At 53.6% G+C, this 12,613-nt stretch overlaps 1 protein-coding gene across 3 annotated transcripts in view; it reads left to right on the plus strand.

Moving 5' to 3' along the window:
- The window catches only part of DAAM1 (dishevelled associated activator of morphogenesis 1), a 117,356-nt gene that overhangs the window by 78,830 nt on the left and 25,913 nt on the right, over nucleotides 1-12,613 (plus strand). For all 3 annotated transcript variants that reach the window (XM_064511910.1, XM_064511912.1, XM_064511911.1), the window contains 11 exons: nucleotides 2,223-2,317; nucleotides 3,732-4,065; nucleotides 4,633-4,743; nucleotides 4,862-4,965; nucleotides 5,599-5,665; nucleotides 6,544-6,661; nucleotides 7,058-7,196; nucleotides 7,449-7,507; nucleotides 8,454-8,641; nucleotides 9,083-9,391; nucleotides 9,576-9,683. In XM_064511910.1, the coding sequence (XP_064367980.1) occupies nucleotides 2,223-2,317; nucleotides 3,732-4,065; nucleotides 4,633-4,743; nucleotides 4,862-4,965; nucleotides 5,599-5,665; nucleotides 6,544-6,661; nucleotides 7,058-7,196; nucleotides 7,449-7,507; nucleotides 8,454-8,641; nucleotides 9,083-9,391; nucleotides 9,576-9,683 (1,632 nt within the window). The remainder of the gene's footprint in view (nucleotides 1-2,222; nucleotides 2,318-3,731; nucleotides 4,066-4,632; nucleotides 4,744-4,861; nucleotides 4,966-5,598; nucleotides 5,666-6,543; nucleotides 6,662-7,057; nucleotides 7,197-7,448; nucleotides 7,508-8,453; nucleotides 8,642-9,082; nucleotides 9,392-9,575; nucleotides 9,684-12,613) is intronic.

The raw sequence follows: 12,613 nt of genomic DNA on the forward strand, positions 1-12,613 counted from the left end.
TGATTTAAGCGAGGTGAAATGTAGGGAGAGGTAATTAATAATCTTGCATTAGGCCGACAGATGCAGCTGGGGAAAGGAAAAAAAATGCTTGAAGACACGTGGGCCTTTCTTGTCGCCCGCTGCTTTGGTTTCACAGGTGCTTTTTGAGCTGCGGGTTGCTTGGCTTTTTTGGAGTCATACCTTTTGGCCACGAGGTCGAGGTCGGTAGGAGCTGTCGCGGGGCCCGGGACGGCCGTAGGCAGGGGACGGGAGCCTGGGATCGAGGCGAGGAGGAGGAGGAGACGGGGGCTGCGAGTGAGTCCCTGGAAAGCCGGGACGGAGGAAGCCGAGAGCCGCAGCGGAGGCCGTGATCAAAGCTCGTCGAGCGCCCGGAGGTCGGCTTTGATCTCGTGGCCGCCCTGACACGCTGCCAAAGAGCAGCGCAGTTAAATGCCGGGGTCAGTGCAGCTCTTTGCATACGCTGGGACCCTGAAGTGCCAGACCTGGCCTTTTTTTCCCTTTTTTGGCTTCACCTCTGCCCTCGGCGAGCTGCCCTCGGGGCGCTGGTGTCGGCGGGGCTTGCTCCGGCCACCTCCAGGTGCTGCCGACGAATCCCTGTTGTGGGATACTGCGATGTGTTTATTTACCTCTTCTTCTTACGTAGCGTGTTTCCTGCAGCGTTGCGGGTTCTAGGGGCTGTGCCAGGATTTGCGTCCTGCCCCCCACGAGCTCTGCCGTTCCCCTGCTGCGTTGCAGGCTTTCCCTCTCGTCCCTCTGGGGGAGGATAGTCGTGAGCATCCTCCATCCCAGGCTTCTCCGGGTGAGCTGCAGATCGGCAGTCTGGGATGACTCCATTCCTGCCTGTGGGGTGTTAACTCTGGAGCCTACTAATCACTTTCGTGACAATGCTAAGTGTGTCCTCTCGAGGTGGTGATCCAGCTCTCGCGTTTGTTTTTGGAGCCACTGCTGGTTGTCAGGGCTTGCTGAAGTGATGAGTTGGCCTCACCTGTTCCTGGGGAGAAGGGAGCAAGCCATATCCCTTCTCCACTGGCAAACACCAGTGGCATCCATTGCCCCGTCCATCCTGTTTTATCATTCAAGCCCCCAGCATTTCCATCATGCAGCGGGGACGTGGCATGGGCATGTTCGCCCTTGGAGCGCGTCCGCGAGTCCACTGGCACAAGCTCCTGCATCGCAGGGTCACGGCCCAGGCTCAAATTTCCATCTAGTGATTTGAGCTCTGTCTCCCGGTGTGCGATACAAGCATTCCCTGCTGGGTTGGTATTGCACAGTTATTTAGCACATTCATCATTTTGCGGGTGAAATTGAGGGGGAATCTGTCCCCAGCACCCCCAGCTATTTGGGCCCCTGTAGCTGCAGTAGGAAATCTTGCAGCAAGTCTTCCCTGGTGCGTGTGCCCAGCGCCCCAGCCATGCGTTTCCCACTCCTCTCCTAAATTTGGAGTGATTTTTGCAGCGCGTGGCTTGAAGGCAGGGAGGGATGTCGTTCGTGAGACGTGTCTGCAGGGCAGCATCCTGCAGAGTGCCGCTGCAGCGGCCGCTGCCTGCATCGCCGGCCGGCACGCTGCTTAGGCAGAAGCAGTAATGATCATGGACAGGACCTGCAGAAAAGACACGCCACCTGGTTTTGTTGTTTGCTGCTGCTTGGGATCTCGCCGATGTGCGTTTCCTGCTGTTTTGAAACCAAATCTAGGTGTCTGGGGAAGGGACAAGCAGCCCGGAGCTGATGTGGTCTCGGCTGTCGCTGCCGTATAAAGTCCCTAACGCTTGCAGCTGACGGTAATGTGTGAAAGAGAGGGAGAGGCTTAATTTCACATGTGCTGGGGTGTTCTGCGTGCCTGGTTACACTGGGGCATTCATCCCTGCTGTCAGTTCAGGTGGTCTCCGTGCAGATTGGGTGTTTTTCCTTAGTGCCCCATTTCCTGGCATCCTGCAATTTGAATAAAGATCTCAGCTTTCCATCTCTAAGAGTTGGTTTAAGGTCCCAGTTGCCGAGGGAAGCTCAAAATCCCCATTCATGCATCACACAGCAAATAGCGTTTTTCTTTCAGTTTCCAATAACCTCCTGTGTTTTTTTGCCTCAGCCCCATCCTGCCTGTGGTGGTACCTACTGAATATACTCTTTGCTTCCCAGCAGCAAACCCAGCGTTGCCTTTCCTCTCCCATCTGTGCATTTGCTTTGCAGGGAAACCTTGTCTCTAATTTGCCTTTCTCCATTTGCAGAGGAAATCGTTGATTGCTTTGGAAAAAGAAGATGAGGAGGAGAGAAATAAAACAATAGAAAGTTTGAAGACTGCACTGAGGACGAAACCAATGAGGCAATTCTCTTCCATTTCCTTGCTTTATTGCTGTTGTCAAGGCTTTCGATTTGTGCTCTCTGACAGAGGGGTTTTTAAAATAGAAATATGAATGAGGAGGATGAGGCCTACTAAGGATGAGGAGGGAAGTTAGGAGGCGAGGACCCTGGAACGGCACTCGCCGCTTTGATTCAACTATTGTCTCTTCTTGTTTTTTTTTCCTTTTCCTCTGTCTTTTTAGTAGATGAGAACCATCAGGAGCTTCACATCTGTTCAGGGAAATCAGGCAACTTTTTTTTTTCCCCCCAAATTTGCCTTTGTTCTAATTGGAACAAAATGTAAAAATTCCTTCCACATCGAATTTTTCCAAAAAATTCAGTCTTTGTTGGTCAACCAAACCCTTTGTTTTCACTTCAACTTCTTTTGCATTTTTAATGGAATAAAATCATATGAATCTTCAGGCTATTGTGAAATGCAAAAAGTATTGCTCGGAGGTTTTGATGGGGAGGACAAAGAAAGGGTGGGACTCTTTCTAAGTGCCTTTATTTTTTCCTAGCGTTTCTTTGGAGTCTGCATGTGCCTGTCTGCAAAACCTTTAAGAATTACATAAACCAGTTTTTACTAAGACTGCAGTTACCCTTTCTGTTGCTGTATCAGCCCTGGTTGTTGCAAATTGAAATCATCCCAGTGCTGGGATATTCTTGGCTCCTTGGCTTTCTGAGCCGGTGCCTTTTGCTAGAAGAGAGCACACCCAGCTCGAGAGGTGTCAGGCAGGGAGATCCTGAAATGCATGAGCAGCATGCAGCGAAGGAGCGTGCGTTACACCTGCATGGTCTGTTGAATCTGCAATGGGCACCGTCATGCACTGGCGCTCTGCTTTCTATTAAGCAGCATTATAAGTCATCATAAAAATCTGAAATTCCTGCTTAAAAACTGCAAGATGTGCATAACAGAAGAGAAGAAAGATGTGGGTGGTGAGGCAGGGGAAGGGAACGGGAGGCGGAAAGGCTAGCAGGCAGTCTCATGCAGAACTGGTCCGGAATGAGTGTGATTTGAGACTCAGGCTGGGGACTGGGAAGGTTTTGCAGCAGCGTTGCTGCATCGTGGCAAACTCCATCCTCGGCTTTGCTGATGGGATGAGTTAGCTGAGTTAGCTGCATCTCTTGCAAGTGTCCTCGCTCTAGACAGCCTGTGTGCAGATGGTGCGTGGATGCCTGTGCTGCAGAAACGGGCCCTGAATGACAGGTAGATTTTCCCACTCTCCTGTCCATGTGCTCTGAGCCCTGGGAGCCCTGCAGGCTTCTTGCTACCCAAAGTCCACGGCAGGAAAAAGTACATAAAACAGTTCTAGGTCTGCCAGAACATTTACATCAGCCCCGTTTGCGGGTGGCAGGGTCCTTCGCATTTGGTTTTAAAGCACCCCTCTTTCCGGCAGGTTTGTAACCCGGTTCATCGACCTGGATGGCTTGTCGTGTATTCTGAACTTCCTCAAAAGCATGGACTATGAGACGGCAGAGTCTCGAATACATACCTCGCTCATTGGATGTATAAAAGCACTAATGAACAACTCCCTGGGCCGGGCTCACGTCCTGGCCCACTCGGAGAGTATTAATGTAATTGCTCAGAGTCTGAGCACAGAGAATATTAAGACGAAGGTGGCAGTGCTGGAAATCATGGGCGCTGTGTGCCTGGTTCCCGGGGGTCACAAAAAGGTACTGGAGGCTATGCTGCACTACCAGAAATACGCCAGCGAGCGGACTCGGTTTCAGGTAGGTGGGTCACAACTGTCCCCTCGCTCTGCTTCTGGGCGAGTTGTCCCCCGGGCTGGGTGGAGAGGGGCTGGTCCTCCACTTGGGGCCTCCCTGGAAAGCTCGAGTTGCTATTTTTATGCCTTCCTCTCCCTAGATATTTAAATGCAGCTTGTGAATGACTCGTTTCGGACGTTTGCAGTTTTGATACTCTGATACCGTATCTGATGTGAGCCATGGTTGAGAAAAAAACAAGGAAACAGTTCCTTAAGCCCCCCATCCCCAAAGCACGGCTCGGTTTTGCAGGATCCCTAGGACTGCAGGTCTGCAAGGCTGCAGTACGTCCGGATGGGCTTGTGTAGCGGCGTGATGTTAGCAGATGGAGGTGTTGACGTGGGCGGTGTTACAGCTTGCCGCAGTTTGTCCAGCCACAAAACCTCACAAGTGGGTTGCTCTGGGGGCTGCAGGGGCACTACGAGGAGCTGTTAATGTCCGTGGAAGCTGGTGGTCTGTGCAGTGTGGGGGGGCTGTTGTTGGGAGTGTGTGCTGGGAGTCTGAACCTATTAACTTACGTCATGTATTTGGCAGACGCTGATCAATGACCTGGACAAGAGCACGGGGCGGTATCGGGACGAGGTGAACCTCAAGACAGCAATCATGTCCTTCATTAACGCCGTGCTGAGCCAAGGGGCAGGCGTGGTGAGCTGCGGGGCTCTTTGGAGAGGGTGCTGTTTTGCCGGTTGTTGTTGCTTTTTTTTTAATACGGTTTTGGAGGAAAGGCATCTTGCTGTGTTGACCCCACAACTATCCCTTCCAGGAAAGCCTGGATTTCAGACTCCATCTGAGATACGAGTTTCTCATGCTGGGAATCCAGCCCGTCATTGATAAACTAAGAGAGCATGAAAATTCAACCCTAGACCGGTGAGTAGTGACCGAGAGCCCCCTGGTTACTTGCCCTTTCCTTACGTCCTTGCTTTCTGTTTTTTGGACTTGGTGGGTCTAGGCTGAAGATCTGGCCCCTCTTGAGGAGATTCCTTTCTGTAGCCAAAGAGGGAGGGGAGAGACCTGCCAAATCACCACCAAACGCAATGGGAAAAGGAGCAATCGACTTGCTTTGACACCTGCCCTTATTAGATATCCCGGGGGCACCTTGCTCATTGCCAAGGGCCAGCGTGCACATTGACCCACCAGCTCCATTTACTGCAGTCTAACGCATGGCTGGACCAGGAAGGATGTCCATCACAGGCCCGGAAGACTTTTGTCAACGCTCCTCCTCCTAGTGCTATCCTTTTCCTAAAAGACTCTTTGGAGAGGCTGTAATTACTATGCCGTCCGTGCTTCTGAGGTGGTTTCTCAAGCCTGCTAGGGTGAAGATGAACATGTGGAGCTCCTGGAGCTCTAGACTGTAGATGCTGCTGCTGTTTCAAGTCCTGTTTTTCTCTAGACTGTTGTCTGCTAGCCGACTGCTTTGGAAGTTGCTCTAGATTGGCTGCCTGCAGTTTATTCATTGTAGTATTCCTATCTGCTTAAACAGTCTTTTTTCTTTTTCCTCAGGCATTTAGATTTTTTTGAAATGCTTAGAAATGAAGATGAACTGGAATTTGCCAAAAGATTTGAACTAGTGAGTATGAACGTTACTGATGTAGATACTGGTACAGGATGTCAGGTTTTCTTTTAGAAGCACCCGTGTTGACAGGGACAAAGTACGGTTGCTCGGATAAAATTTGGCAGTTGGAAGTCTGTCTCCTGTTCACCTGCTCTGTCCCAGCCACCATCCAACAGCCATCCAGGCAGTTCATCCCTCTTTTCCCCTGGCTGTGGATCAGTGCTGTTTGCTATTCTCCGGGCTGTATAGCTCTCCTGATTGCGTTTGGGGTTATTTGCCTGTCAGCAAGGTGCTCTCAGGCGGAGGGGATGGCTCGCAGGATTTGGAGTTGAGCCTTGAGAAACTCAGGGACCATATTCAGATGATCTACTGTGGCATCTCCGTAGAAGGGCTACGAGCCGTCAGGTTGTCTCTGCAGGGCTGCCTGACCCGGCCGTGTTCAGGCGGCAGAGGGAAGGAGCTAGAGCTGGTTTTGGCGCCTGTAACAGCTTCCTAACCTGGTGTTTCTTCCTCGCACCACGGATGGTCTAGGCAGGGTCTGCGTCGCTTTGGACGCTAGAGCAGACGTTCAAGGTGTCTGTCCTCCCTCTGCCCTGGCTGCCTCGTCCTGGGGACAGGCTGTGACAACACCGCTTTGCTGCGCAGGGGTGCTTCACTAGAGGAGAGTCCTCATCAACGCAGAAAGTGCCCAGAGAGGGAGGCCCCAGGGCAGACCCTTCTCTAAAGGTTCCTGTTACTGCCGATGTCTCGTGTTCCCTGTTTTGCTCTGGCTCTGAGCCGGACTGGGCTCAACTCGTTTTCCTTGGGCTCATGGCCCTGGTTTGGGGAGGCTGCTGAAACCCCCCAGAAGCCATCGCTTTGGTGGCTTGACCTCTCCGCGCTCTTTTCCACAGGTTCACATAGACACCAAAAGTGCAACTCAGATGTTTGAGCTGACGAGGAAGAGGCTGACTCACACGGAAGCGTACCCGCACTTTATGTCTATCCTCCACCACTGCCTCCAAATGCCTTGTGAGTAGAGGCGCATCGCTCTGCCGGGGTGGGCAGAAGAAACCTGCGGCCGCCTGGGGCTTTGTAGCCCGGATCCGTTCCCCGAGGGCGACGGGGAGGTCCTCTGCCCTCCGCGCCGGGAGCTGGAGGGAGGCTGCGCTTCAACTGGACGGGATCTCTGCAGGCTTCATGGGTCTGCATGGTCCTGCCAGTCCCTCCCGGGGGCTCTCCCAGTCCGTCCAGACAACGGGCAGCCCAAATCTCCCATGACCTTCCCAAAGGGCACCTGAGCAGGCTGTGACCTCTCTGTCCCTCTTCTCTGTTCCCACGTCGATTTTTTCTCTATGCACCTACCGCGGGGTGGCACGTGCCGGGGGACTGCTCAGGCTCTCCGTCTCTCTCCCTCTTCCCGTTTAGATAAAAGGAGCGGCAACACTGTGCAGTACTGGCTGCTGCTCGACAGGATTGTGCAGCAGATCGTCATACAGAGTGACAAGGGGCAGGACCCCGACGCCACCCCCCTGGAGAACTTCAACATTAAAAACGTCGTCCGAATGTAAGCGCTCGTCCTCCCTCCCTGTCGCCCGCTGCTGAGCGGTGTCGAGATGGTCCGACGTGGCTTCGACTGGCTGGGGGGATGGTGGGGGGCAGAGGGGAGGTGTCAGAAATACCAGTTTGGGATCTGCACCTGGACAGACAGCCACAGATCTCACTTTACCGCCTCGCTCAGTCCCGCTTGCTGCTGCTGATGTTTGCGTGCTCACAGTGTTAAGGTAGTTTCATAACACTACTTGTTTTTGTCTTTTAGGTTAGTCAATGAAAATGAAGTTAAGCAGTGGAAAGAGCAAGCAGAAAAAATGCGAAAAGGTGAATGATAAAAAAGATATAAGGCATTAGCTTTAAACTTAGCATGCACAGTAAGCTAAACTGATAATGTATATACACACTTTAACTGGATGGACTCTCTGCAGACTTTATTCACTGGCTGAGATTATACCATGCCATAGGGCTTACAGTGGAAATGGCTGAAGTAGAGGTTAATTCTTTCTTGGGGTCTTTAGGGGAGAAGGAGATCTGTTTTTCCACAAAAATATGCTGTTGTTAGATTTTAAAAAAACAGAAACTATGAGAAAACAAGGGTTTGATTTTTAAAATTACATTCATCCTCCTTTCTCATGATCAGAAGACAAATGCTGTTTTCTAGGTTAATTTGTATCTATTAGAATAAATGAGGAGGTCAGGAATGACGTATCTGGGCTTGGCAGGGAAATTGTCTTCATCTAACAAAGCCTCTGAGCACGGATTTAAGTCCTGATGTCCCTCCTTTTCCATACAACTTGTTTGACCTTCATTGCTCAGGCTTTGATTCAGGGAAGCACTGAAGTCAGGTAAGAGAGCCAGGATCAGTGTGTAGCCCCAAAATACCCAGGGTCGGGCGTACGCCGCGGCTCAAGACACCTGATTTCTTGCCTCTCGAAACGCTGCAGCTCTCGAAGGTGCAGTGGGTGAAGTAATGACTGCGGACGTCCCAGGACGTTTCAGCAGCGCTGCCAGCAGGGTCAGGACTTCTCCATCTGCGGTTTGGAGACACTTTTGCTGGATCCCTTGTTGAGCATCATGTCTCAAAGTCCGCAGTGCAGTGGAAAACCCTGGCCAGGGTATTGAGTACACGATGCACACTCCCTTTTCTTAACCGTGCTCCTTTTCTCTGGGGCAGTGTAGGGTTTATTCCCCTGCACGCTGCTATTTGCAGTAAGGGCGTATTTGCAATCCAGAAGAGATTTCATGGGGCTGTTTTGCGGGGCTGTTTCAGAGCACAGTGAACTTCAGCAGAAGCTGGAAAAGAAGGAGCGGGAGTGCGATGCCAAGGCCCAGGAGAAGGAAGAAATGATGCAGACGCTGAACAAGATGAAAGAGAAGCTGGAGAAGGAATCCACCGAGCACAAGCAGGTCAAGCAGCAGGTGGCCGATCTCACGGCGCAGCTCCACGAGATGAGCCGGGTGAGGGCCCCAGCCCCCTTCCCGTTTATGGTCAAATCCTGAATCGCCTCTTGTCGCAGCAAACTGCAAATGCCCAAGGGTGGATTCTGGAGGCCGAGCTGTCTGGGGGCTGAGAAAGGCTCTGGCTGGGAGGGCATCCAAGCCGCTGCCTCTCCAGGTGCATTGTGCCTCTGTGGAGAGCGCCCAGCCTTTGAGTGCCTCCCATGCAGGTTAAATTCGGCTTTTTTCCCCATAAGAGCCTGCCATCCTCGCGGTGTGTCCCAGCCTGTCCCTTGAAGCCATCCCCTCTCGGGGAAGCGGCCGCTTCGGGCTCTGCTGTGGGTTGGGACGGTGGCCACCAGACGGGTGTGCTGCCCAGGGGTGCACCGGGGTAGTCTGGGGGGTTCAGACGGTGGAGCGTCCCCCTCCGTGTGACCGGTCCCTCCTCTCCTCCTCTCCCAGAGGGCCACCTGTGCTGCAGTCCCTGGAGGGCCTCCCTTGCCCCCGGGAGCTCCCGGCGGGCCTCTGCCTTCCCCGGCTCCGGGATCCCTCCTGCCTCCGCCGCCGCCGCCACCACCGCCCCCGGGGGGGTGTCCCCCACCGCCGCCACCGCCACCCCCTCCGGGCGGCCCCCCGCCGCCCCCCGGCCCCCCGCCCCTGGACGGGGTGCTGCCTCCCCCCGGGGCACCGCTGGGCTTGGCCCTCAAGAGGAAGACCATCCCGCAGCCGACCAACGCCCTCAAGTCCTTCAACTGGTCCAAGCTGCCGGAGGTAGGCGGAGCCGCGGGTGCCCCCGTCGCCCTCGCAGAGCTTCGCCCGGCGGGGCCGTCGCTGCCGAGAGCCAGCCCGTTCGCACCCCGTGCCCACGGCGGCGCGGGGGACGGGTGGGCGCCGGGACGGCTGCGCCGGCGCGATGCCGGGACGCGCAGCCTGCCACGCTCTCGCTGTGTTTCAGAACAAGCTGGCAGGCACCGTGTGGACCGAGATCGATGACGCGAAAGTGTTTAAAATCCTCGACCTGGAAGACCTGGAGAGAACCTTCTCCGCCTACCAAAGACAGCAGGTAGCGGTGGGGCCGGGGCGCGCGGGCGGCTTGGGAAGCGCGTAGCCGTTCTGCAAGCGCTCGGTCTCCACGTGTGGTCTTGAAGCCCATCTCCTGCCATTACCTCGCTCTAACGCTGTGTTTGCCAGATGGACTCGGTCTGGTTTATACCCTCGTTTGCATGCCTGTGCCCTTGCGTTGAAACGGCAGTTAACAGCTAGACGTGTTCGACTTCTCCCCTGCCCACGTACCTGGCCGCATGTGTTGCAGTGTGAACACACCCGTGTCTTGGAGATGAATCTCGAAAGAAATGACAGGGAATGTATGAAAATAGCCCCCAGATGTGGCCACAGTTGGGTAATATTTTTGGATCGCTCTTAACAGCAACTGCTTGGTGTCTCTGTATTGGGTGGAAAATTTATATCCCTCTCTGGCCAAAAAGGACTTAAGTTTTACCCACATCTACCATGGGCGGATCTCTTCTTTTATTTTTGTAGTGAGCCCAGAGCAAAATGTGAGCTTTGAACACAAAACAAATCCCAAACCAAAATAATGACACAACAGACAAAAGTCTCTGCTTTTTAATCTCATTTTCGAGCAACATGGCCCCAGTTTGGAAAGCATCAAAGCACATGAAGAAAATTAGACACTTGTTTTACCCCAGGCAGGATCATTAGTGGGCAAAAGCCATGAGGTTTTCAGGAACGTAAGAGAAAAAGCAAGGAGAGATGCTGTAGAAGTTGTGTTCACCTGGCACATCTCGGCCTCGCTGCCGGGGGGAGAGGAGGGCAGGTTGTCCTGCTCCTCACAGGTTGGGCGGTGGTACGGGGAAGGCAGGGACCTGCCACATAAGCTCCTTAGAGGACCTGAGAATTTAATCTCTTCCAGAGGCTAATCTAGGGAAAGATCAAAGTGGATTAGAAGAGGGCAACTATCAAAAGTAACCTACCAGAAATGTGTGCTGTCTGGGCGTATTTTGGGATTAGGTCACTAAGGTGCTGACTCTTTCCCTCGGCATTTTTGGATCTTGACTAATGCTTACTGAATAGATTAGCAGGCGCAGGAGATGGAAATGAAGCAAAAATAGAAAGCTGGTGTGCTAGCTGGAGGTTTTGCTGTCTGGCTTGTCAACGTGAGTCAGTTAATCGCCTGGTAGACTAGATTATTGCGAGGCAGAAATTTAAATTTAAAAATAATTCGGCTTGGCCTCGGTCCTGCTGGGCGAAGCATCTGGTTAGATGCACGGCCAGCAAGAAGGGGCAGATCCTGCACGCTGCAGGCAGAGCTGGGGCACCCGCCTGCGCCTCGGCTGGGGAGAGCACCCAAAGAGGGTTGTGGAGCAGCTCAATGGAGCAAAGGCGCTTTGAAGAGCAGAAACATGCCTCGGGCATGGCAGGAGGCCCAGGTGCAGCAAACCGCATCCCGTAGACCTTCAGGAGGGCAATTGCTGCCAAGTCCCTGGCGTTGAAATGTGCCTCGTGGAGTCGTAGCTCAGCTTAACCGAGACAGTGGGTGAAATGTGGAAGGGGTCTTAGGAGAGCAGGTAGGGCCTGGTGTCAGCAAAACCTGGGATGAAGCTGGGATTTGTCACCGCGGAGCCAGAGGCTGGGATGGGACTGGCAGAAGATGCTGCAATAGCGTGTGGAAGGGAGATTTGGTACTTTGAGGGCAAGCCTGGCCCGAGGGCAGGGAAGCTTTGGACCTGTTTCATGACTTGGGCGGTCGCGTTGAGGAGATTCCTGCCAGCAAACCAAGTGACAGGGAGCTAAAAGCACCCCCCTCATGACCACCTCCCCTGTCTGCGGTCCCTGCGTGGGGAAGGAGGTGCTTGGCAGCGTGCCGCGGTGCTGCTGCAATGCAGCGCTTTAAATGACTGCCGTGCACGCAGCACCGCGTGGGTTTAGACTGTGCTCCTTGGAATAACACACACACACGGCAGGCCACCTCGCACCGAGCTGGGAGAGGGCACAGGGCTGGGGGAGCTCCGTGTGAACGGCCTGTCTCTGCAGAGAAGGACGATAAGCCAATGTCTTATTAACTCGCAGCGTTTCCTAGCTCTTCCTTTTCTCTGAACCTGCTCTGTGGTCGCCTTCCCCTGAGTCCTGCTCGGCTGGGTGGATGTGCGACGTTCTGCCTCCAGCCCACCCAAAATCACAAACCAGCCAAGCGCTAGTGACTCGGTGGCGTTTCCCTAGCGGTGGCATTTGAAAATATGTTCCTCTCCTGAGCAAATAGGGAAGGAGCAGGGATTTCTCCTCCTTGTTGCCCATCCTCAGCCCTTTTCAGAAAACGGCTTAGAGTTATCCTGAGACACGATGTCCCTAGGGCCTGGGCATCAGTGGCTGCCTTTCTGCCTGTGCTCTGAGCAGGTCGGTGCTCAGAAATCACGCAGCCATGTGAATGCACCGCAGTGCCCAGCACCCGATCAGCGTTAGGGTGCAGCTTGAGAAAGGATTTGTGCTGCAGAGATCTCCGAACCCCTCTGGAAGTGGCTGTTGTGGGTCTGTTATTGATGGTACTTGGTTATTTGCGTTATGATAGGACCTGCGAACCTCTGACTAGGTCATGCACAGGCCTGAGATTAATTATGTACTTAATTTTAAGCATCTCTTTAAGTGCTTTTCCCAAGTCACCAGCTAGGTAGTAAATGCAGGCTATAAAATGAACTGTGCAGCTCTAGGGAAAGGCCCTTTCCATGCAGCCAGGACAGGAGCGCTCTAGGGATTTGTGAGACTCAGTCTGGGAGCATCTCCACGCCGTGCTGGGCAAGACATGGTCTCTTGCCCTGAGCTGCTGCTTCCCTGTCGGGAGCCTGGGCACACAAGACACCGCTGTGACATGTAACCCAGGGCAGCAATGTCTAAGCTTTCAGGAAAGCAGATCCCTCAGAGGTCTGGGTGCTCCTGGTGTCCATGAACCCATATCATCCCCGTCCTCCATGCCAGAGCTCT

The sequence above is a fragment of the Dromaius novaehollandiae genome, chromosome 5 (assembly GCF_036370855.1).
Source record: "Dromaius novaehollandiae isolate bDroNov1 chromosome 5, bDroNov1.hap1, whole genome shotgun sequence".
In the NCBI taxonomy this organism is placed as follows: domain Eukaryota; kingdom Metazoa; phylum Chordata; class Aves; order Casuariiformes; family Dromaiidae; genus Dromaius; species Dromaius novaehollandiae.